Genomic DNA, 27,152 nt, shown 5'->3' with positions numbered 1-27,152 from the left:
AACTAATGTGTTACACTATGATATTCAATTCTCAGAACCTCTTAAACAGAATCAAACTGCATGAGGTACAACAGTGATGAACAGAAGTAGCTGGTAGAGGAGGTGCTGATCACTCTGCTTGCACAAGAAACAAGCTGAGGATTGTCGCTTCACCATTGCACATGCTCCCAAAGGGGTCTTGCGGTCCCTACCCCACCTAAGGTGTCCTCAGCCAACTCTCACCTCTTCCACGAAGCTTTCTCCCAAGGTTTTAGCCCTCAGATGTTTCCTTTCCAGAATTTCCAGTTTACTTAAAATCTAAACCTCAGATTAACTTTTATTTTTTCTATCTGTTAATTTCTCTGTGGAATTCAACTGTACATGCCATGCAGATGAGAATTACATGAAAGAAAAGGAAAAGAAAAAGAAAAGAAAAGAAACAAGCCACCTACACACATCCTAAACATCTTATATTACACTCAGAGCCTATTACATTCTTGGTGGTGGAACAGTGCAAGACACTGATGCAGAAGCAAGTTTACTAATCAACCTAGATGGTGATGCTCCTGAATCAAGGAACAAAGTGAGAGGAATAAAAACAGGAAGGAATGCAGGAATAGGGAGAAGAGGATGGGCTAATGAAGAACGTAATCTGGCTTAAGACACCCAGGTTATAATATCAATAGTGTATGGTCATCATGAGTCAGGAACTAGAAGAGAGATTTAGGTTGGAGATGGAGATCTGAGAGTTTTTGATAAGCACAGATGACATCACCCAGGGACAGTTTATAGAGGGAGGAGAGAACAGGTCTAAGGAAAGAATCTTAGGAAATGTCTTCATGTAGGGAGCCTGTTAGGAAAGACTAGTTGGGGAAAGTAAGCCTTCTGCAGTTATAGACAAACTAATAATTATAAACACCTATAGAATGAACAAGTAACTGGCTGGCTCTATTTAAGATCTCTAAATGCCCATTTCAAGCCCTCTTTCCACCTTCCTGCAAGTGAACTCACTCACTGATCTTCACAGTTAAAACCATGGTCTTTCAGAGGAAGTGGCAGAAATGGACAATTGTCACAGGCCAAGGCCCCTAAGGTGGGAGGATGCTATTTGCTGATGTTCAGAGAACACCATACCTAAGGGAAAGTTCAACGCTGAGCCTTTCCATCTAGTTTGTTCTATGATTAGCTCAAGCCAACTGAGTTAAGATCAGCCAAACAAAGATCTCACTCATGACAGGAAAGATCCATATACCAGGGTCTCAAAAGGCCTTAGTCAAGAGCCTTAGTGACTTCTATCTGCTTCAAGGGATCTGTTCCTGTCCTGGTTGAGAATGACATTCAGAGGAAGTGATGGCTTCCACTTTGGTTACCCGCTATGCCCTTGGCACTTAGTCACCCACCCTGACAGATTTAAATGGCTGCAAGACTGCCCTTCCCAGACATGGGTTTATCTTCACTGAAGGACTGAAAAAAATTATTATAGTCTGGACTGCCCATGAGCTATAAAAGAAGAGGGATTTCATAGGCAAAGTAGAAAATTTATAATGTCACACCCATTCCATAAAAATGACCTCCATACCACTTGGCACTGATGCCCATATGTAAAATCAAAATCTTGAACCAGCAGTGAGAACTGGGACTAACGTGGAGATGAACAGTCCCAGAGTGGGAGAGATGGGGTGCCCAAAAGTACTAGAGAAATCCTGGAAGAGGTCAAACCTAGGGAAAGAAGCCTCAGAGAAGCCCTCCTTCCTTGGATCCAAAAGCTGATGTATCTGTGGCCATGATGGCATCACCCCATTCACCATTTCCTGTTTCCACTGGAGGAAAGGGGAAGAGGACCTAAACATGGGAGAAAGAATGTAGCAACCCTACCTCCTTCTCCACCTTGGGCTCCACTCCAGATCAGAGCCGGCCTTCTGCAGACACACAGTTAAGTAGTCACACACATGGTGTGATTCCAGCAGAGACATAAACAGCAGGCGCTCAGTGGGCACTTGTTGAATGAGGAGCCCCAGGAGACATTTCCTATCCCCAAAGAATTTTTTTCACTGACTGTCACATTACCTTTACCTGGAATTACTCCATTTGATGTCCATTCCTTTAGGATAAAGTCTTGTACTTCCCAAAACTGTGCTCCACCAAGCACCATACTCTGTCAGATCTTAACAATTTTCTTCAGCCAGAAAAAAAAAAGGTTTTCTAGTTAAATAAGTCTAGGAAATGTTATATTCTCTATCTCCCTTTTGGAGCTTTATAAATGCATATTAAAAGCTCTTTTTGAGGCAGAGGCAGTTGGAGAGCTAACATGAAATTCAGGACAGGGGCTCAACTAAGCCTAAGAGCCTTGTTCCAGAAGCATAGCTGTACAGACCAGCAAGACAGCCAATCAGCCCAAAGAGCAGTAGACAGAGTTCAAGGTGGTCAACACTGGGATATCAGTGCATGGGCAGAACTCTACTTACCAAAGCGTAGCTGTAGGAAAAGTCTCTAGTATCGGAGAAGGGACCTGGCCCAGAAGAGATTGGAAAGCAAAGGTCACAGCCCCTGATAAGGGGTTGACAGCAGGGTTACACTCCTGGACAGGGCTAGGGGGTCCTCTCAGGGAAAAGCCAAAAAAAAGGTGAGATGGAGGAGAGGCAGAGACTGGTGGACAGAACTGTCACTCAGGGCACATGCCCAGGAGTTCCTCCCTGCTGGGGGCACTGGCTCCAAAATCCTGGTGATCAGCAGATCCAGCTACATCACTAGATCTTGTGTATGAGGCTAAGGTGGTTGGGAAGAGAGGTAGGGGTGTGGTATATCCAGAAATTTCCAAAGAACTGTGCTGATTCCAGTAAGGAAGGAGGTCCACATTATGTCAAACTTTAGGAGGTGAGGGGTAGAGACCATTCTTCAGGTAGTTCTCTAGGAAAATGTGCTGAAAGAAGTGAGAGCCTTAGAGGCCTGAATGAAGCCGAAAGTCTGATCCAAAAAAAATGCTCCAGACTTAGGGTAGAAATGTGGACAAAGTAGAAGTTGAAGCCTGAGGGTAAAGGACATCCATGAACCCAACTGTGAGGAGCTGGGAAAGGCACTGAGATTTGAGCTGTCTCTGTCAGACTCCCTGAGGGAGGAAAGATGTGAGAATTCAGATCACAAAGGCAGTTTGGGAGCACTGCTAAATGAAAGATGAACAGTCAACCAGTAGCGAATTTAATCCACAAAAGTTGAAGATTGAATCCCAGGTGCTATGCTGGCACCTCTGGCTTAGTTATTTTGGCTCCACAAAGATGGAGAACAAGAGGGAACTGCACTTTGCATGGATACCCCAAGTGCTTTGTCACTGCTTTGGACAAGGCTTATTTACTTTCTGGTAAAGCCCTATCGCAGCACAGCTCATTGGGAAATCAAGACCAAAAGCTGTCTGTGACCAGCGGCCACTGAGGAAGTACCCTGCCCATGTTGTCATCGGTGGCCTCTTTTGCGCCACCATTTTACATCATTTATGGGAAGCTGCCTCCTGCTTCCTAAGATCTGTGATGGTCTTGTCTGAGGACATCAGAGCAAACCACAGACTCAAAGGTTCTACACTCCTTATTACATTCTGCCTGTCAGCTGTTCTCCAGATAACACCATGACTGCATATCCAGCACACTGGTGGGGAAATCTCTCTACCCAGCACCCCCTCTGGAGTTCAAGAGCCTCCATTCCCCCCACTCTCAGCTCCTTATCTTTCCTCAGGCAAAACTGTGAAGAAAACAAGGTGTTTCTGGGTCTTCCCTGGTGGCGCAGTGGTTGAGAGTCCGCCTGCCAATGCAGGGGACACGGGTTTGTGCCCCGGTCCGGGAAGATCCCACATGCCGTGGAGCGGCTGGGCCCGTGAGCCATGGCCGTTGAGCGTGCACGTCCGGAGCCTGTGCTCCACAACGGGAGAGGCCACAACACTGAGAGGCCTGCGTACCGCAAAAATAAATAAATAAATAAATAAAAACAAAAAAACAAAAAAAAAAACAAGGTGTTTCTTTAGGAACCCAACTTCTCTTCTCAGGGCCATTATCTCAATCTCAGTGGTGTCTCCTTCCCGTCACTATGACTGGGGGCACAATGCTTTCTCCTCTCTGTCCCTGCCTTAGTCTAGTTCTCAGAAATCAATCTCATAAACTCATTCATACTTCTACTTACATGACCAAACCCTTACATAATCAAACCCTTTCCTGGAGTTTCTTCATTTTTAATAGGGTTTCAAAAGACTTAAGGGAAAGAAATTTCACTTGTGGAATTCCAAGCAACAGCAAATAGCTAAGGCAAGTCTTTGAGGGTCAAGACATATTCTTGGTGCCCCCTGAAATTATACCACTTAACAGACCAGCCCTGTCTCTTCTTATTCCATCACCTGACACCCTTAAGCTGTCTCCTCTGCCAGCCAGGGGCCAGGCTCCCCTGGATCTGGGCCAACACCCACCGCCATCTGGTCTCCCTTGAAAAAGCAAAAGGGAGACATCTCTTGTTTACTCAGTAATAATTCACTGTAATAGCCACATAACAGGTGCCACCACCTCCCAGTTCACGCAGTAAGGCCACACCACACCCTCACCTCTGCCGCCATCATGGCTTATTCCTTGGAACACATCAACAGGTTTTATTTGGATGATATGACAGGGCCTCTTAAACAGTACACCAGAGTTACCAGTGGTGTTTTGATAGTGTGAGTTACACTACAATGAAGACCTAGAGGTAAAGAACAAAGACTTTTTTTAATCCTCCCCTACAGTCAATTGGTTATCTTTCCCACATATGTTGTTGCACCATATCTATATATAGAACCTAGTACTAGTCTATAAACAGGACGCTCTGGCTAAACACGTCTAAACAAGCAAAACTGTGAGATAAAGAAAGATGGTATCTCCCCATCTTCTCTTCTTTCCCCACCCTCCTTTCTTACATCTTGTCAGAGACAGAAGAGCTCTATAAAAACCGCATGGGCTTTGGAATTGGACAGACCTGAGGAGAAATAAATCATAGCTCAGCCTTGTATTAGCTGTCTGACCTTGGGCAAGTTACATAATTTCTTTTTCAGCTTGCCCACGTGCAAAAATAGAAATGATAACTTATTGATTTGTATTATGATATTAAATAAGAAAATATGCAAAGACATCTAATATATGCCTGGCTCTCCAGGGATGTAAATTTGTTCTTCCCAATCTAGTTTATCGTGTACCTGGTCCCCTCATGTTACGCTCTGGTTGTCCAAGGTGTGTGCCACACACAAACTTTCCCTTCCTTTTCCTAAACCCTATCAAAGTTCCCATCCCTTACAAAAGCTAATCTAATCACACTGCTAAAAGGAAAGCAATTCTGATAAAATGAAGTCAAGTAAAACGTGGACGATATTGCTAGGTTCCTATATTAACTCTGTGGGAGATATTTCTTCATTTTAAAAAAAGGGGGGGGAAAGGGGTGTGTGTGGAAATTCAAATGAAAGAAAAGACTTCTAATGATGAAACTCTCCTACAGGACAGGGGATCCGTGTGTTGGCCTCTCTCCCTGCAAGCACAGTCTCTGTGGTAAAGATGAGAAACCATCAGAGATACAGGACACCATCTCAGATTGCTGAATGTCACACCTCAAATCAACAGGTCCAGAATAGAACCTGGGAGCCTTGGCTACCTCTTCTGCTCTGGCCAGCACACACTACTTCCTTAGCCAAGAAGTTACGGTGGTGCTTTTTTCCCTAGGAGGTTTCCAACACTATTTTAAACTCTATGGAAACAAGCAGTAATAGGATTTAATTATGGGTCACAGCCTTGGAACAGCCTATTTGAGGCCTGGGCTCACTTCCAGAATCATACCTTACCTCACTGAATGGTCTCAACAAGGCCCATGTTAATACAGGAAGCAAAGTGGGCCTGCATCTTGACTTCTCTCTCAGTGATCTAGGAAGGAGGAACACAGGAAAATTTCTGGACTTTCCACATCCAGGATCACTGAAGCAGATTACTACAACTAAAAACGGCTGAAATGTAATCACGCGGCACAAAATGCTATGCTGACTATAAATCACAACTCAGCATGGGAGTTCTCATTGTGAGGGACTCTTTAGCAGTGCGCATGTTCTACTTGACCTTCTTGGCAAGGCCCCAGGGAGCCCGGAGCATAGCCCAGGCTGGGCTCTCAGTGGTCTGGACACCACTGCGGGGTGAAAGGGGCTGGCTGGCAGCTTCAGCAGATGGAGTTAAGAGGAAATGAAGGTGAAGTCCAAGGTAAGGAAGGGGCTGGTCCAGGCAGGATTATCTGACAGCACATGCTCAGGGAACTGGCAAAGCAGAAACAATAATAACAAATGTTTTAAATTATTTTATATTTATCCAGGTAGTCACCATGGTAAATATCAAAATTTTGCTGGGTTTTCCTTATACTTTGCTAGATTTCCTTACACTTATTTTGTGTTTAATATTGTTTTTGAAATATATACTGAGGGCTAAAATTACGAGGAACATCATAATCTTCCTATTGCTTAGGCCTCTAAAGTTCTTTTCTGTTTTTTTTTATAAATTTATTTATTTATTATTTATTTTTGGCTGCGTTGGGTCTTCGTTGCTGTGCGCAGGCTTTCTCTAGTTGTGGTGAGCAGGGGATACTCTTGGTTGTGGTGTGTGGGCTTCTCGTTCCGGTGGCTTCTCTTGTTGTGGAGCATAGGCTCTAGGCGCGCGGGCTTCAGTAGTTGTGGCACATGGGCTCAGTAGCCGTGGCTCGCGGGCTCTAGAGCGCAGGCTCAGTAGTTGTGGCGCACGGGCTTAGTTGCTCCGCGGCAACTGATCTTCCCGGATCAGGGCACGAACCTGTGTCCCCCGCATTGGCGGGTGGACTCTTAACCACTGTGCCACCAGGGAAGCCCCGAGGCCTCTAAAGGTCTTAATCTGGTTCTTGACTTCAGCATGAAGCAAGAAAAACCAGGATTCCAAAGCTTCATGGTCAATATTCATTTTTCCATTCAATAAACATTTCTTCAGGGGCCAATAAGTGCCAAGTCTTTACTCAGTCCTGGGATACAGCAGCAAACAGAACAGATATGGTTCCTGAGTTCCCGGAGCTACAGTTTAGTGAGAGGAGTTGAGAATAAGATCAGGATCCAAAGCAAAAGGTCTATATTAGAAAACAGGCAAGATTCTGTAGCCAGCAATGGGATGCAGAGGGAGGAAACCTCTTCTGGGATGCCAGCAGAAGAGACCACGGCTGACAAGGTGCTGTTCAGGGAGATGAGCTGGGTCAAATAATACCCTTATCCTCCCATTCTTTTTGGCAGGGGAGAGAGCCACTGCTGTGGGTTGAGTTAATCGAGAACAAGTGACCAGGGCCCTCGCAGCCAATGCTACCATGAAGCTGTTCCTTCTCTGCTCACAGCCATGAACTGTGACATGTGCCATGTGAGCTATGTGTGAGATCCTGAAATCTCCAAAGGAAAACAAGACTTGAGCTGTCTACTGACAGGAATTCTAGGAAATATAGTGGGCCAGAAATGGGAAGCATAAAAACAGTCGCCAGAAGAAACTTGGTGACCCTCCCCTGAATTGTCACTGACACTTCTGACATTACAAGGGAATGAAAAAAAACGCCTGATTTCACCTGGAGGGGTGGGGTCAGGAAGAGACCTGCTGAAATGATCGGGCTACAACCAGAAGCCTCCTGAGAGGCATTTCTGCTTTAGGGTGTAAAGTGGGCAAGGACGGGGAAATGCTAATACCCTATCAATACACCTAGGCTGGAGTGAGGAAATATCTGCTACAGTCACATCATTTGTTTTTTGAACAACAGAGAACTTACCACTCCAAACTAACAATGGCCCCATCAAAGAAGTCCTCAAATTAGGACCCACTTAGGAGGAGCTTCCAGAGCCAGGAGAGAAGCTGCACCAGTGAGCCCAGCAGCCTCATCATTTAGAATCAACTGTGAGTTCTGATCCCAAACTGCTTTACACAGCATATTCATCCCATAGTTTAACAAATGAATGACTACTGACTGAGTCCAAATATTAAGTTCATTCTCTAAAATGGAGATTTGCTACTTGCTATAGCTAGGATAGCTTACTTTCAAATTGGGGGAGGGGAGAATAGATTCAAGGCTCCTGCTCTTGCTCCTTCAGTAAAGGGGTTTGGGACATACTAAAAAGAAACAGAACCAGATCTCAACTGCTATCTTCATATCGAAATAAATTCCAGATGAATCAAAGATTTAAATTTAAAGATTGAAAAATACACACCCACGCAAAGTACTCAACAAGAATGGGTAACTATTTTTATAATTTTGAGGTAGGGAAGCATGCCTTTTCTAAACATTGAACTAGTAGCAAAAACTATAACGGAAAAGATTATCTTGACTACTTAAAAATGTCAAACTTGCAGACAGATAAAAAATTGTATAAACAAAGGTGAAAAACAAATGACAAACTGGGAACAATTCTGCACTATATACAACCATCAACACTTTAGCTCTTACAAATTATTAAGAAAATATTACTGGGAAAATGTGCAAAGGACATGACATGAATAAGTGATTCAAAAAATATATACATCTGTCCAAAATACATTTGAAAAGATGTTTAATCTTTAATATTCAAAGAAATGTAAATTAAATCATATTTAATGACTAAATATGATGTAAATTAAATCATAATTGCTATGTCTCAGTTACTATTCAAAGCATTTTACTTGGATTAACTGATTTATTTCTCATGAAATAGGTGCTATCATTATCCCTACTTTACCAAAGATGAAACTGAGGTACAGAGAAGTTAAATGACGTACCCAAGGTCACATAGTAAGTGGCTGAGTCAGAATTCAGGTCCCATCAGGCTAGCTCCAGAGTCACATTCTCAACTACCATGTTATACAGTGACAAGACAATGTTTCACCTGTCAGATGAGGAACACAAAAAACACACAAGCCAGTGTTACTGATGATATGGAGAAACAGGCAATCTCATGCACTGTTAGTATAAGTTAACATTCTTAAGGGTAGTTTGGCTTCATGAATCAACATTCTAACTGTGCATATATCCTTTATCTCAGCCATTCCATTTCTTGAAACTTATCCTAAGGAGATACATAGACAAGTGTATAAAGATTATTTACCAAGGTATTTACTATAGAATATACATAATAACAAATATGTTACAAATAAAAATCCCAACAGGCACACCAAAAATCCAACAAATTCATTCATTCAACAAATATTTATTGAGCACCACCTAGGTACCAGGAACTGGTACTAAGCTCTAGTTACAGAGAAGCAGAGTAAAAAAAAAAAAAAAAAAAATCCCTATTTTCATGGAGCCTACATTCTAATGAAGCGTGTTAGGCAATAAACAAATAAGAAAAATATGTAGTATGGCATGTGGGGCTAAATGCTATAAAGAAAAGTAAAGGAGAGAAGGAAGATAGGAAAGGAAGGTTGTCACAACTTTAAGTAAGGGTCGGGGAAGGCATCATTGATTAGAGATGAGATAAACAGATTATACACTAAGAGAATAAAATGCATTATGGTATATCCACACATGGAAGTATAATTCAGCCATTAATTCTGTATTTACTGAAAAGATGTCTATAACACATAATCCAATGAAAAAGGATTCTCACTACACACAAAAAATAGGTAACTATGTGAGGTAATGGATGTGTTAACCACATTGTGGTAATCAGTTAACAATACATATATGTATCAAATCATCACACTGTACACCTTAAACTTACACAATGTTCACATCAATTATATCTCAATGAAGCTGGGAAAAAAGGTGAAAAAAGATTACAAAACAGTATTAAAGAAAAAACCAGGGCTTCCCTGGTGGCGCAGCAGTTAAGAGTCTGCCTGCCAATGCAGGGGACACAGGTTCGAGCCTTGGTCCAGGAAGATCCCACATGCTGCGGAGCAACTAAGCCCCTGCACCACAACTACTGAGCCTGTACACCATAACTACTGAAGCCTGCACTCCTAGAGCCCGTGCTCTGCAACAAGAGGAGCCACCGCAATGAGAAGCCCACGCACCACAACAAACAGCAGCCCCTGCTCGCCGCAACTAGAGAAAGCCTGCACGCAGCAACAAAGACCCAACGCAGCCAAAAATAAATAAAAATAAAATAAATAAATTTATTTTTAAAAAAACAGTATTAAGTTATGGGTCCATTGATTTGAAATTACATGTGTATACATGCTTATGCTTTACATGGGAAAGAGAAACAACACAGAAAGAGACTGATAATACCAAGCAAGGGTCCAGGCTGAGTGCCAGGTAAGTGGTACAGGCAGCATGTGTTTGTTCTCCTACCTGCTCACTCATCCCCCTCTCCACATCTACACTTTGTTCCAGAAAGGATTTAACGACAGCAAATCTACATACACCGCAAGTTCTTTAACTCTTCCCATCCTCCCTCACCCTTTTCCCTGCTCTTCCCAGAAGGCAGGACAGTGACAGGATGAAAGGGATAAAAGCTTAAGATCGTGATAAGCTGAGTGGACATAAGACGGATGGAGGGACACCCCCACAGATCTGGATGGGATTCCTCTTATTGCAGCACATGGGAAACATCCTGGGAGGCATACTTCCTCCATGCAGATCTGTAAGATTTGAAGCAAGGCTATCTGATTTAGATTCCCTATTGTATCTCCTACTAAACCCCAAATGCCTTACGGGGCAGCCAGGAGCAAGACTGACTCATTCACAGGGAGGTGACAAGCTACAGCAGGCCAGAACACTACCCCTGGTACATGAGTGCCTACATCTTCCTTTGAGCAGAAAATGACACAGAGATGAGCCCTTTTTGCCCCTTACCTTATCCCTTCCTCCATGCCTGCACCCAACAAGCTGTCCTTGGCTATACCATGACTACCCTAGAGATTCGGATTTCCCCACTAAGATTCTCAGGCTAGGTCCCTACCAAGAAAGTTGCCCAAAGTGACCAGCCATGCTAGTGTACACTGAAACATTTTCAGCTGCGACGCAGTTTCAAGTAGATCCCTAGATCCAGATATATTTGCTCTCAAATATGTGGGAGCAGAACACACTTCTTGCTTGAGCATAAAGCCACACACAAGAAATTGGCAACTTCATAAAGGTAGAATCCATGTTGCTATTCCCTATTTCTTTAGCCTGAGGGAGCAGTGGAGGCACACAAATAGAGGTAGGGGACCTAGGGAAAGATTTGACTATGTCAAAATATTTCTCAAACACTCTCTGTCACCTCTTGGATACCTACTATATGCCAGGCCTCGTGTTAAGTGCTTTCATATACTTACACCAAAATAGACAAATTACTTTTATCAAACATTCCTATTATGTGCTACTGAATTTAAGACACCTAAGGCACGTACAGGTCCAGCTGCCCTGCTGACAGCTGAATACCCAAGCTTGAAATTAGGTAGAGGGTAGAAATCTAAGACTTCCCTTGAGGCTACGACACAGAAGTCTCACTGCATACTATCAGGCCACAGCCTCAAGGCCCCATTCCAGCTTCTGCTTTCTCTCCTGGGCTTTCAGCAGGGAACATCACACACAAACACACACAAACAGACACACACACACACACACACACACACACACACACACACACAAATCCTCCAATGCCCTTAGTCTGCAAGTGGAAGAAATTCTTCAGTAGGGAAGAGTACAAGGTGAATCAGAGAAAAACCAAAGCAATCATCTCTTCGGCAGAGAAGTCTCTTTCTCTCTTTATCCATTTCTCTCTTGTCTTTCTTGAATATGTAGTTATTGAGCAACTTCTATTATGCTTATCACTATAGGATATAATCATAAGACATGCCTCCTGCCCTCAAGAATTTACTCTGTTTAGGAAGACAAAATCAACGCACAGGAAACATGTTATTGAAAAGGGGGACTCCAATGTATATGTAAAACTGAAACAGACTCACAGATACAGAAGACAAACTAGTGATTACCAAAGAGGAGAGGGACAAATTAGGGATTACAGATACAAACTACCATGTATAAAATAGATAAGCAACAACGATATATTGCATAGCACAGGGAATTATAGCCATTATCTTACAGTGGCTATCTTACAACGGAGTATAATCTGCAAAAATCACTGAATCACTTTGCTATACACTGAAACTAATATAATATTGTAAATCAACTATACTTCAATTAAGGTGGAGGGGCTCTAAGATTTCTAGTGCAAGAGTGGTGCTAGTAACACAAATGGAGGGATAAATGATGTTAGACACAGGGTACACATAGGTATCTTCAATTTCAACACAATCTCCTCTTTTTTTGTTCTATTCTTAGTAGAAATATGTTTCACTTCAAGAAAAATCTCAAATGCAAAAATTCAATACATAAAGTTGGCAATCATTCACTAGAAAAAACCGATCTCTTTGCTGTCAAGTTTAGGGAGATACCATTTAACCTGCCCCCAACACATGTTCCTGTTGCCCCATATACACACAACGTTTACATTCAACTTTTCAGGTTCACAGGGTAAAGCAAAGTACTTTTTAAAATAGATTATAAAAGGCAATATATTGACAGATGAACAGATATAAACAAAATGTGGTACAAACAAAAAATGAAATATTATTTAGCCTAAAAGAGGAGGAAGTCCTATCACATGGTACAACATACAAGAACCTCAAGGACTTTCTGCTAAGTGAAATAAGCTAGACACAAGAAGACAAATAGTATATGATTCTACTTATATGAGGTATCTAAAACAGTCAAATTCCTAGAAACAGAAAGTAGAAGAGTGGTTCAGGGGCAAAGGGGAAGGAAAAATGAGGAATTGCTGTTTAATGAGTATAAGAGTTTCAGCTGTCCAAGATGAAAAAGTTCTGGTGATCTGTTGGACAACAATATGAATATACTTAACACTACTGGACTGTGAACTTAAAAATGGTTAAGACAGTAAATTTTATGTGTTTTTTAATCACAATTTTTTAAAAAGGCAATGCACACATGGGTTAAAAAAAATTTCAGCAACACAAAAAGATATCAAAAAAAAAAAAAAAAACAAACCTCCAGGGGTAGTCTGGGTATAACAAGTATATAGAGTCCTCCCCTTTTTTCAATCAAATACTAATACTAGCATGCCACAAACTCTATTTTGCTTGCTTTAGTTTTCTCTCAACAATAGATCTTAGAGATTGTTCCATATCACTGTGTGAGTGTGTGTGTGTGAGGGTGGGTGTACCTGTCTCATTCTTTTTAACTGCTGAATTAATACGGTGCTATCCACCATAATTTACTCAACTAGTCCCTTATCAATATAGTAAGATGTATTTTTAAGCAAAATGTGTTAAAGGCTTTGCACACTGATTTTGCACATTTTTCCCCCTCAACAAAAATGTTTAGATTTCACTCTTCATAATACCTCCAAGCAACTATAAATGATGACTGACATTTGCTTTAGTTTGAATTTAATAGTGTTTCGCCTTGGCTCATTTCTACTAGGTTGTATGTTGATTTGTCATTGTCACAAGGAGTCACCAACAGTATGATCAAGGGAGCACATGAAATACACACCATCCTCTGAATATTATGGTCACCCTTTACTCCATCATCCTTATAAATGGTTTGTCAATAGTACAGCCGTCCTCCTTTATCCACGTGGGATACGTTCCAAATCCTGGAACCATGGATAGTACTGAAACCTATATATACTGTTTTTTCCTATAGCATACACAGCATGGGTATGCTGAACAAAGGATGATTCACGTCCTGGATGGGAAGGAGCAGGATGGCACAAGATTTCATCACACTGCTCAGAACGGTGTGCAATTTAAAACTTATGAATTGTTTATTCCTGGAATTTTCCATTTAATATTTTCAGACCTCAAGTATTGAAACTGTGGAAAGCAAAACCTCAGATAAGGAGGAACTACTGTCTACCCTTTACTGTGTTTAACTCTGAGAAAATTAAAAATATATACACACACACACATACTTTCATTATTTAAGAAATTTTTTTAAAAAAACACCTCTTTCGGGCTTCCCTGGTGGTGCAGTGGTTGAGAGCCCGCCTGCCGATGCAGGGGACACGGGTTCGTGCCCCGGTCCGGGAAGACCGCGGAGCGGCTGGGCCCGTGAGCCATGGCCGCTGAGCCTGCGCGTCCGGAGCCTGTGCTCCACAACGGGAGAGGCCACAGCAGTGAGAGGCCCACGTACCGCAAAAAAATAATAATAAAAAAATAAAAAACACCTCTTTCACCCAATGTGTCTGGGTCTGCTATTTGGTTTCTTTTAGAGAAAGCACAGTGAAATAGAATGAGTGAGGGCTGTACAGACCACCTGAATCAGGGTTTGAATCCCGTTTCTGCCATTTCCAAGTTAGTCCATCTCCCAGAGCCTGTGTCTTGTCATCTGTAAACCAAGGGCAATACCATCTATCTCTTGCATAGGGAAGATCGCCACACAGGGTGAAAAGTCCATTCAAGAGGACCAAAGTGCTATCTCTATTGAACTAGCACTGCCTGGGGAAGTCAAAGAACTGCTTAGAGAAGTGGTAAAGGACAAGAAGGAATCGGACCAGTCAATGAGAGAAAGGGTGCTCTGGCAGAGGTAACACATGCACAGAGGGTGAGAGTTCTGCAGAGCCACAAAGCACCAACACACTTACTGACAAGAAGGTGAAAGGCAATTTAGTCAACAAATCCTTATCGAGTACCTCTATGTACTCACTAGGCACTGAAGACAAAACTATGAGCAAGAAGGTCCTTGCCCTCATGGAGCTTATAATCCAGTAAGAGGGAAAGATAAACCAGTAAAAAGCATTAAGTGGTCTAACGGAAACAAACAGATGCTAAGATAATAACATGGTGTTGCTTTGTATGGAGAGGCCAGAAAATACCTCCAAAACAAGATAATGCTCAACTGAAACTTAAAGGCAAGTGATAATTAATGAAGTGAAGAGCAGGGTAGAGAGTATTCTAGGCCAAGTCCATGAAGCCAGAGAACTGAAAGAACTGCAAGCAGGTGAGGGTGCATGCAGGAGATAAGGAGGAAAGGGGCTTGAAATGAGACTTAAAATACAGGCAGGGGCCAGATCTTGCTAGGCCTTGTAGGCCACAATTTGGGTCAAATTGTGCAAGACTGTTTATTCCAACCTGAGACATTTGGACTTGATTGTACAGGTAACAGGAATACAAGAGAGGATGTGAAAAGGAGAGAGACAAGGCTGGGTTGTTTTATAGAAGGATAGTGGAAGTTGTTTAGAGGACAGCTGCAATAGGGAGTGACGACAGCTTGGAGACCAAAAAACAGCCTACTTTAGGGCAGGGTCACTGTGTACAGAAAAAGAGGCATCCCAGAGGCAAATCTGAAGTGCAATTGGCAGCCTTCAAAGACTGTGTTCTAGCCTGCTTTCTGAGTCCAAAGTCAAAGTCCGCAGTATACTCCAGAAGTACTGACCTGCCAGGGGGAATCATTAAGGCCCTCTACCTCATCTGGGATCTTTGCCTTCTATGGCAATGAGAAGATGAGGTGTCAGTACATAGGGACAGTTATCCACTGTCCTCAACGGAAGACAGGTGACAGATTAAGGTTCCTGCGACCTTAGGATCCAAGTAAAGGGTTCAACACCCTTTCCTTGGGGCTTCCCTGGTGGTGCAGTGGTTAAGAATCTGCCTCCTGGGCTTCCCTGGTGGCGCAGTGGTTGAGAGTCCACCTGCCGATGCAGGGAACATGGGTTCGTGCCCCGGTCCGGGAAGATCCTACATGCCACGGAGCGGCTGGGCCCATGAGCCATAGCCGCTGAGCCTGCGCGTCCAGAGCCTGTGCTCTGCAACGGGAGAGGCCACAACAGTGACAGGCCCGTGTACCGCAAAAAAAAAAAAAAAAAAAAATGAATCTACCTGCCAATGCAGGAGACACGGGTTCGAGCCCTGGTCCAGGAAGATCCCACATGCCGCGGAGCAACTAAGCCCCTGTGCCACGACCACTGAGCCCGCGTGCCACAACTACTGAAGCCCGTGAGCCTAGAGCCCGTGCTCCGCAACAAGAGAAGCCACCACAATAAGCATGCATGCTGCAATGAAGAGTAGCCCCCACTCACCACAACTAGAGAAAGGCCGTGCACATCAACAAAGACCCAACGCAGCCAAAAATAAATAAATAATTTTTTTTAAAAAAAACCCTTTCCTTCCCTCTAGGGGAGCAGGGGGTCAACACAGTCCTCTAAGTCAGAGTTTCTTCAAATATGGTCTGCAGATGATGACTGGTGTGAGAGTCACCTGGAGGCCAATCAAAATGCAGAGTCCTGGTTACCACCCATACCTACTCAGTCAGGAGAGCAGGAGTAAAGACCAGGAATCTGAATTTTAAATAAGTAGCGAGCCCCTCAATACTCGCCCCCATGGGTAATTCTGATGTATTAAAGCTTCAAAACCATAGCTCCAGGAATAGGGCTAATAGAGGAAGGCCCTCACTTAAGGGTGAATGGCAACGTCGAAATTAGGGGACTACATAGAACCAAGAGTCAAGCTGGGCATGAAATAAACTAGAAAAAGGAGTCCGAAGGGATTATGAAATTTGAAGGCCTCCAAAGCAGAAAATAGAAGGCAGGACATCAGAGCATGGGGATTAGAGAGCAGAGGAATCAAAGACAGGGAGCACTCCTGGGGAAATCACTAACAATGGCCATGATCTCCGGCTGCCTTAGGTTGGTTTCCCCAGTGGAGCACTAGGAAGGGAGTGCAGATGCTTCACCTCACACAGGCCAGGTTACCGGGCCTTTGACTGCCCAGTATGTGCACACAATCACTCCATCCAACCATCAAAAAGAGAATGACACTCCTCCTCAGTGAGTACTGTTTCTATCCCAATGATTCCCCTTCAGCATCCACCATGATGCCAGCTACTGGTCAGTCTGTAGAAGAGCGCCAGGCTAAGTAGAAAAACATACAGAACACCTCTAAGGGGTAATGACCGGCCCTACTCACCAAGATTCTCTGCTTGGCACATCAGAGACCCCTAATGCTGCCATAAACTCTAGGACAATTCCAGGTCAGAAACTTCAGATCCTACCATCATGCATACCCAGCCAGTCTTCTACTACTCCTTACTATGCCTCACCAAGAGAGTCTCGACCTATATTCTACACTCCCATGTCCCTCCCCAAAATTCAGAGAGAAATTCCACAAGTTCAGGTTAGGCAGGGAGTCCTGAACTTCTGAGGCTAGCTCCCATGCCTAGTTTGGTGGGAGGAGGTAACCTGAAGGAGTGCCTACCCCACCTGAAGGGAATATCCTCCGCCTACCTGAAGGGAGCACGAAGACTGCTACAGGCCTCTGTACGGGAGACTTTTTAAAAATATGAGCAAGTTGAACCCAGTATATTTAAAAGGAGGGAAGGGAGGCTCTTCAGAGCAGAGATTAAATTGGGTTATTGGGGGAGGTAAGGTAGGATTTCTGGGGATTTGACTTTAAATAGCACATAAAATACAAAGCAATACAAAATTTAGCTCAAACCCTTACATGTCAACTACCTGATTGTTCCTATAATCCAAAAGCTGGTTCCACACTAAAGAAATAAGACTGCTGGCAGATGATCTTAGTAATCCCAAAGATTATTTATGGCCTTAAAATCCTGAACTGCTTGTCTGTCCCTTCTTATACTCCACCCACTATCCTGGTTCTCTAGGTTTTTGACCTAATGATTTAGCTTCCTGTTTCATCTTTCCCTCACCTTATCCCTAAGGTCTTTTGCTTCCTTCCTTGCTTAGGACTGCACTCCACTCAGTTATTCTGCCATCAGCCACTCGGAACAAATAATCTGCCTATCCAGATCCTCAACCTTGATCCTAGGCACTCATGCCCCCTTCATAGCCAAGTCCCCTGCCAGGCTTACCCTTACTTTATGAAGATGTCCCAGAGAGAGACAAGCCATGTTAGATGGTTCATCCCAAGTATGTTAGTTGGTTCATCCAGGCAAACACTGGAATCACCAAAGGTGGAATAAGGAGAATGACAATGAGCCAGGTCAAATGTCTAGACCTCCCCCTGACATTCTAAGGCACACCTTCTTAGCCCTCAGGTGATATCCCTAGTATTCCATCCCTCCTGCCCACCACCTCCACCTCAAGGGATCCTTCTATCCCACAGCAGCTAGGACTAAGAATACACGGTGAGCAACACATAGGCCTTTGTCTGATAGAACTTACAGTTTAATGAAGGAGAAAGACAATTAAATAATCCCAACATGTATGATAGTTAAAGGCAATGCATGCGGAGCTGTAAGATTAAGAAGGCCAGTCAGGTGAAGTTACACCTAAGATGAAACTTGAACGATCAACAGGAGATACCCAAGCAGTGGCAGAGCATTTAAGGAAGCATGTTCTAGGCAGAAGAAACAGCGTATGTAAAGGCCCTGCAGCAAGAAAGCATATCTGAAGAGATGAGATGAGCTGGGGAGGTCAAGGTAGAGAGAATACCAGCACAGATGATGCTGGAGAGACCAAGAAGGGTCTCATAAGATATGAAGCTGTTTTATCATTCACTTAACAAGTATTCACTGAGTGCTTACAATATGCCAGGCATTGTCCTATGTTTTTATAACAGTAAATGAAATAGACAACATCCCTGTTCTCAGAGAATTCCCGTTCTAATTGGAGGAGACTATAAACAAGTATGTGACTAAACTAGAAAAATATCACTTATTGATAAGTGCTATGCAAAGAACTAAAATAGGTGATATGCTAGAAAATATGTATATGGGTGGTTACTTTATAATCATTAGGTGGTCAGGGGAAAGCCTCTCTGAGGAGATGACATTTAAAAGTAGGTATCTAAATAAAAAGGAACCAGCCATTCAAAGACCAAGGGAAAAAGCATTCTAAGCAGGGTTAACAATACACACATACAAAAGCCCAATGGTAAGATCACTGAAGCTTTTTTAAGCAGAGGAGTTAGATCATGATCGTTCTTGCATTTTATAAAGATCACTCTGGCCACAATGTAGAGAACAGAATGGAGGTAGGGGAGAATAAGATTAAGACTGGAGACAGAGATGAGAGTGGATTATGTAGACTAACGTGAAGAAGAGGAAGAAGGGGACAGTAACAAGGATGATGATAATAGCTAATACTCACATAGCACATACTAGCTGCCGAGCCATTGTTCTAAGCATTTTTTATATATTAATTCATTTAAACCTCACAAATACTGTATCTTATAAATTAGGAAACTAAGGTAGAGGATAGTGGCAATGAAGAAGAAAGCAACTGGGGACTTCCCTGGTGGCACGGAATCCACCTGCCAATGCAGGGGACATGGTTCGAGCCCTAGTCCAGGAAGATCCCACATGCTGCGGGGCAACTAAGCCCATGCACCACAACTACTGAGCCTGTGCTCTAGAACCCGAGAGCCATAACTACTGAGCCCACGTGCCACAACTACTGAAGCCTGCGCTCCGCAACAAGAGAAGCCCGCACACTGCAAGAAAGAGTAGCCCCCAGTTGCCACAACTAGAGGAAGACCCAACACGGCCAAAAATAAATTAATAAATTAATAAAAAGAAGAAGAAGAAGAAAAAAGCAACTGGATCCAAGAAATATTGGGGAGGACAAATCCTATGATAGGCTGGTTGTCGGCTGTGGGAAGGGAAGGGGTAGGACTTAGAATGACTACTAGGCCTTGGGCCCAGCAACTGCATGGGTGGTGGTGCTATTTACCACGTGACAGGACACTGGAGGAAGAGCAAGAGGGGAAGAGCAGAAGGCTGCATTTTGCTGAGTCTTCAAAACATCCCAGTGGAGCTGTCCATGTGAACAGTTGGATATTCTGGTCTGGAGAGAAATTTGGTCATCATCCACGTATAGATGGTAACTGAAGCTGTCACAGAAGTTGAGATCACCTACGGGGAGCAGGAAGAAAAGAAAGAAAAAAAAGCCTAGGAACAGACTGCTGATATTTAAAACACAAGAAGTTGAATAAACAAATAAATTTTTTAAATACATAAGGAAAATTTAAAAAAATTTTTTAACACAAAAAGAATCATTAACAACAACAAAAAACTGGAAATACCTTAATGTCCCTCAATAGGAAAACAGATAAATAAAATACAGTATATCTAGTCTATGAAATATTATACAGTAGCCAAAAAGAATGAGAAGTATCTTTATGTACCAACATGGAATACTGTCAAGGCACATTACTGAATCAAAGAAAGAAATATAAAAATGATACATAAAATGTGACCCCATTTGTGTAAATAAATAAAACACGGCAATAGCATTTTAAATATTTTCTGGGACTTCCCTGGTGGTCCAGTGGTAAGACTCCACGCTTTCACTGCAGGGGACACAGGTTTAACCCCTGGTCGGGGAAGTTCCACATGCCGTATGGTGTGGCCAAAATAAAAAAAAAAAAAATTTCTGGGTTCATACGTATGTATGCAAACACACACAGAGTGTGGGAGGTACACTCTAAACCACTAACAGGTTGCCTCTGGAAATACAGAAATAATTGAAACAGGGGAGCGGGGAGCAGGAGTATTCAAATTATCTACAATGTTCTGAAATTAACAGTTGTCAGTATGTTCGTATTTTAATTCACAACAGAAAAATGTGTTCCAAAACTGAAAATTCATAATACTTGTGTAAACCGTGGAAGATTAAATGTGATGTTATCTTGACAATGTTTTAAATTTTAGAGTCACATTTTATTCTGATCTGAATTTTTATCAAGATGCTAAAACTGGTTTGTTTGAAACTAGTTTGTCATACATACTGTGCATAATCATAGTATTTATTTTCTGGGACTATTGTGAATGTGTAGACTTATGTTTATTGCTATGGGAACAATTATTTATAAAATAATATTAAATCCAGTATTAGCTGCCTATTTCAGACACTTAATACTTGCAGAGACCCATGTTACACTTACTACACTGAAGTTTTTGGTTGTTTGCTTTTTTTTTAAATTTATTTGGCTGTGTTGGGTCTTGGTTGCTGCGCACAGGCTTTCTCTAGTTGTGGCAAGTGGGGGCTACTCTTCGTTGTGGTGCGTGGGCTTCTCATTGCGGTGGCTTCTCTTGCTGCGGAGCACGGGCTCTAGGTGCACAGGCTTCAGTAGTTGTGGCACACGGGCTCAGTAGTTGTGACTCGCGGGCTCTAGAGCAAAAGTTCCGTAGCTGTGGCACACGGGCTTAGTTACTCCACGGCGTGTGGGATCTTCCCGGACCAGGGATCAAACCTGTGTCCCCTGTATTGGCAGGTGGATTCTTAACCACTGTACCACCAGGGAAGTCCCAAGGGTGAGTCTTTTAAAAAAAAAAAAAACTTCAGGACTTCCCTGGTGGCGCAGTGGTTAAGACTCCACCTGCTGGGCTTCCCTGGTGGCGCAGTGGTTGAGAGTCTGCCTGCAGATGCAGGGGACATTGGTTCGTGCCCCGGTCCGGGAAGATCCCACATGCCGCAGAGCGGCTGGGCCCGTGAGCCATGGCCGCTGAGCCTGCGCGTCCAGAGCCTGTGCTCCGCAACGGGAGAGGCCACAACAGTGAGAGGCCCGCGCACTGCAAAAAAAAAAAAAAAACAGAGGCTCCACCTGCCAATGCAGGGGACACGGGTCGAGCCCTGGTCCGGGAAGATCCCACATGCCGTGGAGCAACTAAGCCCGTGAGCCACAGCTACTGACTCTAGAGCCTATGAGCCACAACTACTGAGCCCCTGCGCCACAATTACTGAAGCCCGCGTGCCTAGAGCCTGTGCTGCACAACAAAAGAAGCCATCGCAATGGGAAGCCCGCACCCGCAACGAAGAGTAACCCCCGCTTGCCACAACTAGAGAAAGCCCGCACGCAGCAACGAAGATCCAATGCAGCCAAAAATAAATAAATAAATAAGTTTATTTAAAAAAAAAAAGAATCACCCTCACTGCTGAAAGTAAATGGACTCTTAGGGTGCAGATATTAGTGTTCCAAAAAACATGTGATTATATTAAGGTAGTGGTAGCAGGAAGATAATCTTGATTCCGTTGGGAATCTTAGGTTTTCTCATACATTGGGAAAATAGTTTTTCCTGTACTGCTGAAGTTTCTTTTTGGTAAACAGTACTTTCTAAAAGAGAAGCATGAAGGAGAAACTGAGGTGTGTACATTTCCTCAAATGGCCAGCATTGTAAAAGATACTGTGTATCTTGCAATGAACAGTGTGGAAGCTGTTCATTTTTCAATCTGAAGTAAAATACATTCAAGAACTTTAAAAAAAAAAACTACAGTGTTTTGATTTTTTTAGATTACTATATTCTCTGTAAAATTAAAGATGAATTTTTGAAAAAATAATGGGAATTTCTGTACCTTCTACTCAGTTTTGCTGTGAACCTAAAACTGTTCTAAAAAATAACTCAATTTTGAAAAGTGGGAAAAGAGGGAGGCTACAAAGGACATCCTTTACTTCAGATAGTAAATTTTCTCTGTTCCTTCCATCCCCGACTGGCTTGATGTTTAGATCTTCTGGCTTGCCATCTGCCCATGTCTGAGAAGTTAACACCAAGCCCCCTAATTCCAAGCTCCATCCTGAATCCTTGGCCCCAGGCCAAGTTTGGCCACAGATCCCCTAGACTGGGCCAGAACCCCAGGAAGGGGGGTCAAATACCAAAGTCCTAAACAAATATGGGAGAATAAGTACAGATGCCAGCTTCAAGGACAGGGATCAGGTGGCCTTACAGGCCAGCAGCAGTCTCAAAGGGGAAAAAGTATTTAAAGATCTGGAAGCAGCTCTGCAGTGCTGGAGGATAAGGCTGGGGGGCAGTCAGGCAAAACTGGGCGAAGTGGTACGGGCAAGTTGAAGAAACAGCCAGTTCCACTTATAAAGATTCCAAGTGAAGTGCCATAATATGGTGGAAACCACATTTACAACAAAAGGAAGAGGGGAAGCTGCATTCTGTGAAGGGGTTGGGGGCATGGTGGGGGGTTGTCTAGGGATTATCTAGAGGAATCACTCCACATCAAAGCAGCAATTCCAGGAGGCACAGTATAAAAGTTTAGAAACTGGCTTCTTCCTGAAAAGAAGGTTCTATAAAAGAGGAGAAAAGACACTGAAATAAAGCCTTTCCTTCTTCAGTAAACCAAAGGCAGAGAGATCATGGTAGATCTCTGGTGACCGTGCTCTTAACTTTCAACTTTCTGAGCCTGAAAGACAACATATTTGGTCTACATGTTTTCCTGGTTACCCAAAGAGATGACACTGCCTAGCTGAGGTCTTACCCAACAGCTGACTCACCATCAGTCTGTATCACAGCCTGCTGCGCCTCATGCCACACACAGTCACATACTGGGCGGCTCTGGAAAGAAAACAATCTGGTGTGAGCTGTCAAAGTCCTCTCGGTACCTGACCTCACCCTCTGGGGTAGGTTTCATTTCAAAACTGAAAGGGACAGAAGGGCTAGGGAAATCCAAAGATCAACAGAGCCAGGGACAGGTGGTTCCCAGCAGAAAAGGGTCCCAAGCTGGAACTCAGAACAGAAACCAGACCACTGATAAGACAGTTTATGGTATCTGTCTCCAAGCCTTCAGATGCCATTCACATATTTTCCAATATTTATAACAGGGCATGACCACACTTATCCAACTTCTGACAACTAAATATCTAATTCTCCAAATGTTCAATCAACTTCCTGGCTTTATTAAGTTTTAGAGCTTTGGGGTATCTCCAATAACTGGGATACTGGGGGTGGGGGTGAACTTCTGAATTTTGCAGTCCTTCATATGGGCCATATTTTAATCCTAACGAATTCTATCATCTCCTCTTCCTTCTTCATTTCTTCATGACCCCTTGGAAAAATTCCTGTCTCACTAAAAAATTTCTAATTAGTTCATAATGGCTCTCTCACTAGAGCAATATTCAATACAATGAAAGTGTACCTCATTAAAGGAGTCAGGTTATTTGCTTGAGGTTCATTTTAACTACCTGAGTGACCCTTAGGTAAGTCACTTAATCTTTCTGGGCTCAGTTTCCTCATCTATAAAGTAAGGAGGTTGGAAACAGAAGGAAAGCAATAAAACTTCCCTGAACTGAGAAAAGACTTAAGTTTTTAAGTCTAAAAGGTTTATCAAGTGACAAGCAGAGTTTTGTTTTTTTTTTAAATCAAACCTAAGCCTATCATGATGAAACACTAAGCATGAAGAAAAAATTTACAAACTTTCAAAGAGAAATGGTTATTACTTACAGAGGAAAGAGAAACCTATTGGCAGTGGATTTTTCATCTGTATTACTAGAAACTGGACAGTACAAGGCTGCATACTTTGTAGAGACTAGGACTACTATTCAAGAATCCTTGGGAATTCCCTGGCGGTGCAGTGGTTAGGACTCTGTGCTTTCACTGCCGAGGGCCCAGCTTCCAGCCCTGGTTGGGGAACTAAGATCCCACAAGCCGTGTGGCACAGCCAAAAAGGAAAAAAAAGAAAAAATCCTAAACCCAGCCAAGATATCATTCATACATGAAGATATACACACACACACACACACACACACACACACACACACACACACAAATAAATAAGTAAATAAATAAATGGACCATCCATGTCCCTTTGTCTAAGAAAATCACTCAAAGTATCCTAGTCAAATTAATATTTAAAACTGGAACAAAGCTGAGAAAGACAAAGTATACGCAAGACATGTTTCCCCTCCCCCTAAGAAAACCTTTTCGTGAAATTGTACCAAGTGACTTCTGATGGCATTTCCACGTACAAACAGAAACTGTCCTATACACAACCGTCCCTGGCAGTCTGGGTTTGCGAGTTGTACATCACCTAGTGGCCTGATGAAGTAAATGCAGTTTCATCAAGTGCCCGGATAAACTTCCAGCCATTTTGTGATCTCTGACAGTGTGTACGGGGCAGCAGCCTGATGTCTTAGAGATTCTGAGTAGGGAACTGCAAACCCACCAGGCTCATATAGAACTGTATAGATTCAGCTCACTAACCATCCGTTCTCCAAGGATGTGGGAAGGGTCCACACTTTGTGCTAACTAATCACAAGAAGTGAAGCATAATTTGTTGCAAGGCTGCACTTACAAATAGTGAGAGACAGAGAATGCTTTTGTGCAGACCAATCTGAACTGAAAGCCAAGTTTAGATGCTATGAGAAAACTGCAAATACTCCTTATAAACAGGAAGAACATCTCCAAACATTCACAAGATTGGATGTGGAAGATGGATTACATTTACCCTGTATGGTTCCAGGAGACAGGCCTATAACTGATGAGAAGATACCTCAATTAGATTTCAATTCAAAACAAGAAATAATTTTCTATTAGTGAGAGCTACTCAACAGTATAATGGGAGAAACCATAAACAAAATGAAAAGACAATCTACAGAATGGGAGAAAATATTTGCAGACAATACAATCAACAAGGGCTTAATTGCCAAAATACACAAACAGCTCATACAATTCGATAACAGAAAAACAAACAACCCAATCAAAAAATGGGCAGAAGACCTAAACATACATTTCTCCAAAGATGACATACAGATGGCCAACAGGCACATGAAAAGATGCTCAACGTCGCTAATTATTTAGAGAAACGCAAATCAAAGCTGCGATGAAGTATCACCTCACACCAGCCAGAATGGCCATCACTAATAAGGTCTACAAATAACAAATGCTGGAGAGGGTATGAAGAAATGGGAACCCTCCTACATTGTTGGTGGGAATGTAAATTGGTGCAGCCACTATGGAAGTCAGTATGGAGGTTCCTTAAAAAACTAAAAATAGAGTTGCCGTATGATTCAGCAATCTCACTCCTGGGTATATATCCGGAGAAAACTCTAATTTGAAAAGATACAGGCAGCCAAGCTCCAGCTGAAGGAGAAGTGGGGTAAGTAAGGAGGTCTGTACAAAGCGGGCTGCCTACAAATCGACCCGTGGTAAAGCACCAAGGAAGAAAGAAACTGGCTACAAAAGCCGCTTGCAAGAGTGTGCCCTCTACTGGAAGGCTGAAGAAACCTCAGCGTTACAGGCCTGGTACCGTGGCACTCAGCGAAATCAGACGTTGTCAGAAGTCTACTGAACTTCTGATTCACAAACTTCCCTTCCAGCATCTGGCACGGAAAATTGCTCAAGACTTCAAAACAGATCTGCGCTTCCAGAGTGCAGCTACCGGTGCTTTGCAGGAGGAAAGTGAGATCTATCTGGCTGGGCTTTTTGAAGACACCAACCTGTGTGCTATCCATGCCAAACGTGTAACAATTATGCCAAGCGACATCCAGCTAGCACGCCGCATACGTGGAAAACACCCTTAAGAATTCACTCTGACGGGAAATACTTCTTTCTTCAAAAAAAGAATTTCTCTTCTTCCTGTTATTGGTAGTTCTGAACATCAGATTTTTTTTCCCCATGGGGTCAAAAGGTACCTAAGTATATGATTGCAAGTGGAAAAATAGGGGGCAGAAATCAGGTATTGGCAATTTTTCCATTTTCATTTGTGTGTGAATTTTTCATATAAATGCGGGGACATAAAGCATTAATGCAAGTCAAAATGTTTCAGTAAACAAGTTTCAGCAGTTCAATTTTATAACAATTATATATAAACCTGTTAAATTTTTCTGGACAATGAAAAAAAAATACAGGCACCCCAAAGTTCATAGCAGCATTATTTACAGTAGCGAAGACATGGGAGCAACCTAAATGTCCATCCACAGATGAATAGATAAAGAAGATGTGGTACATATACACACAATGGAATATTACTCAGCTGTAAAAAAAAAGAAAAGAAATAATGCCATTTTTGGCAACATGGATGGACCTAGAGATTATCATACTAAGTGAAGTCAAAAAGAGAAAGACAAATACCACATGATATCACTTACACATGGAATCTAAAATATGATACCAATGAACTTATTTACAAAACAGAAAAAGACTCACAGATATAGAAAACAAATTCATGGTTACCAAAAGGGAAAGGTGGTGGAGGGGGATAAATAAGGAGTTTGGGATTAGCAGATACAAACTACTATATATAAAACAGATACACAGGGTACTTCCCTGGTGGTCCAGTGGTTGAGAATCTACCTTCCAACGCAGGGGACACGGGTTCGATCCCTGGTTGGGGAACTAATAATATCCCAGAGGCCGCGGGTTAAACTACTGTGCCGTGTGGTGCAACTACTGAGCCCGCGCACTCTGGAGCCCACGCGCCACAACTAGAGAGAAGCTCGCATGCCACAATGAAAAGCCCACTCACCGCA

General features: G+C 42.8%; 1 protein-coding gene and 1 long non-coding RNA gene across 8 annotated transcripts in view; one reads left to right on the top strand and one right to left on the bottom strand.

Annotated features, from left to right (window-relative positions):
• LOC132434823 (uncharacterized) overlaps positions 1-27,152 on the bottom strand; it is a 76,540-nt gene that overhangs the window by 31,874 nt on the left and 17,514 nt on the right. For 5 of the 7 annotated variants that reach the window (XR_009521424.1, XR_009521423.1, XR_009521428.1 and 2 more), the window contains 5 exons: positions 23,181-23,241; positions 19,634-19,815; positions 8,763-8,869; positions 5,816-5,894; positions 4,556-4,689 (listed from right to left, as the gene is read on the bottom strand). This is a non-coding gene — a long non-coding RNA (uncharacterized lncRNA). The remainder of the gene's footprint in view (positions 1-4,555; positions 4,690-5,815; positions 5,895-8,762; positions 8,870-19,633; positions 19,816-23,180; positions 23,242-27,152) is intronic. The other 2 variants (XR_009521426.1, XR_009521425.1) reach the window with 2 other exon arrangements.
• LOC132435327 (histone H3.3-like) lies at positions 25,115-26,204 on the top strand. Its single transcript, XM_069541268.1, is given in 3 exon segments — positions 25,115-25,132; positions 25,805-25,843; positions 25,845-26,204. Coding segments are annotated over 3 exon segments (417 nt in total).

The sequence above is a fragment of the Delphinus delphis genome, chromosome 12 (assembly GCF_949987515.2).
Source record: "Delphinus delphis chromosome 12, mDelDel1.2, whole genome shotgun sequence".
Lineage (NCBI taxonomy): Eukaryota > Metazoa > Chordata > Mammalia > Artiodactyla > Delphinidae > Delphinus > Delphinus delphis.
This window is presented reverse-complemented; position numbering and strand designations above follow the sequence as displayed.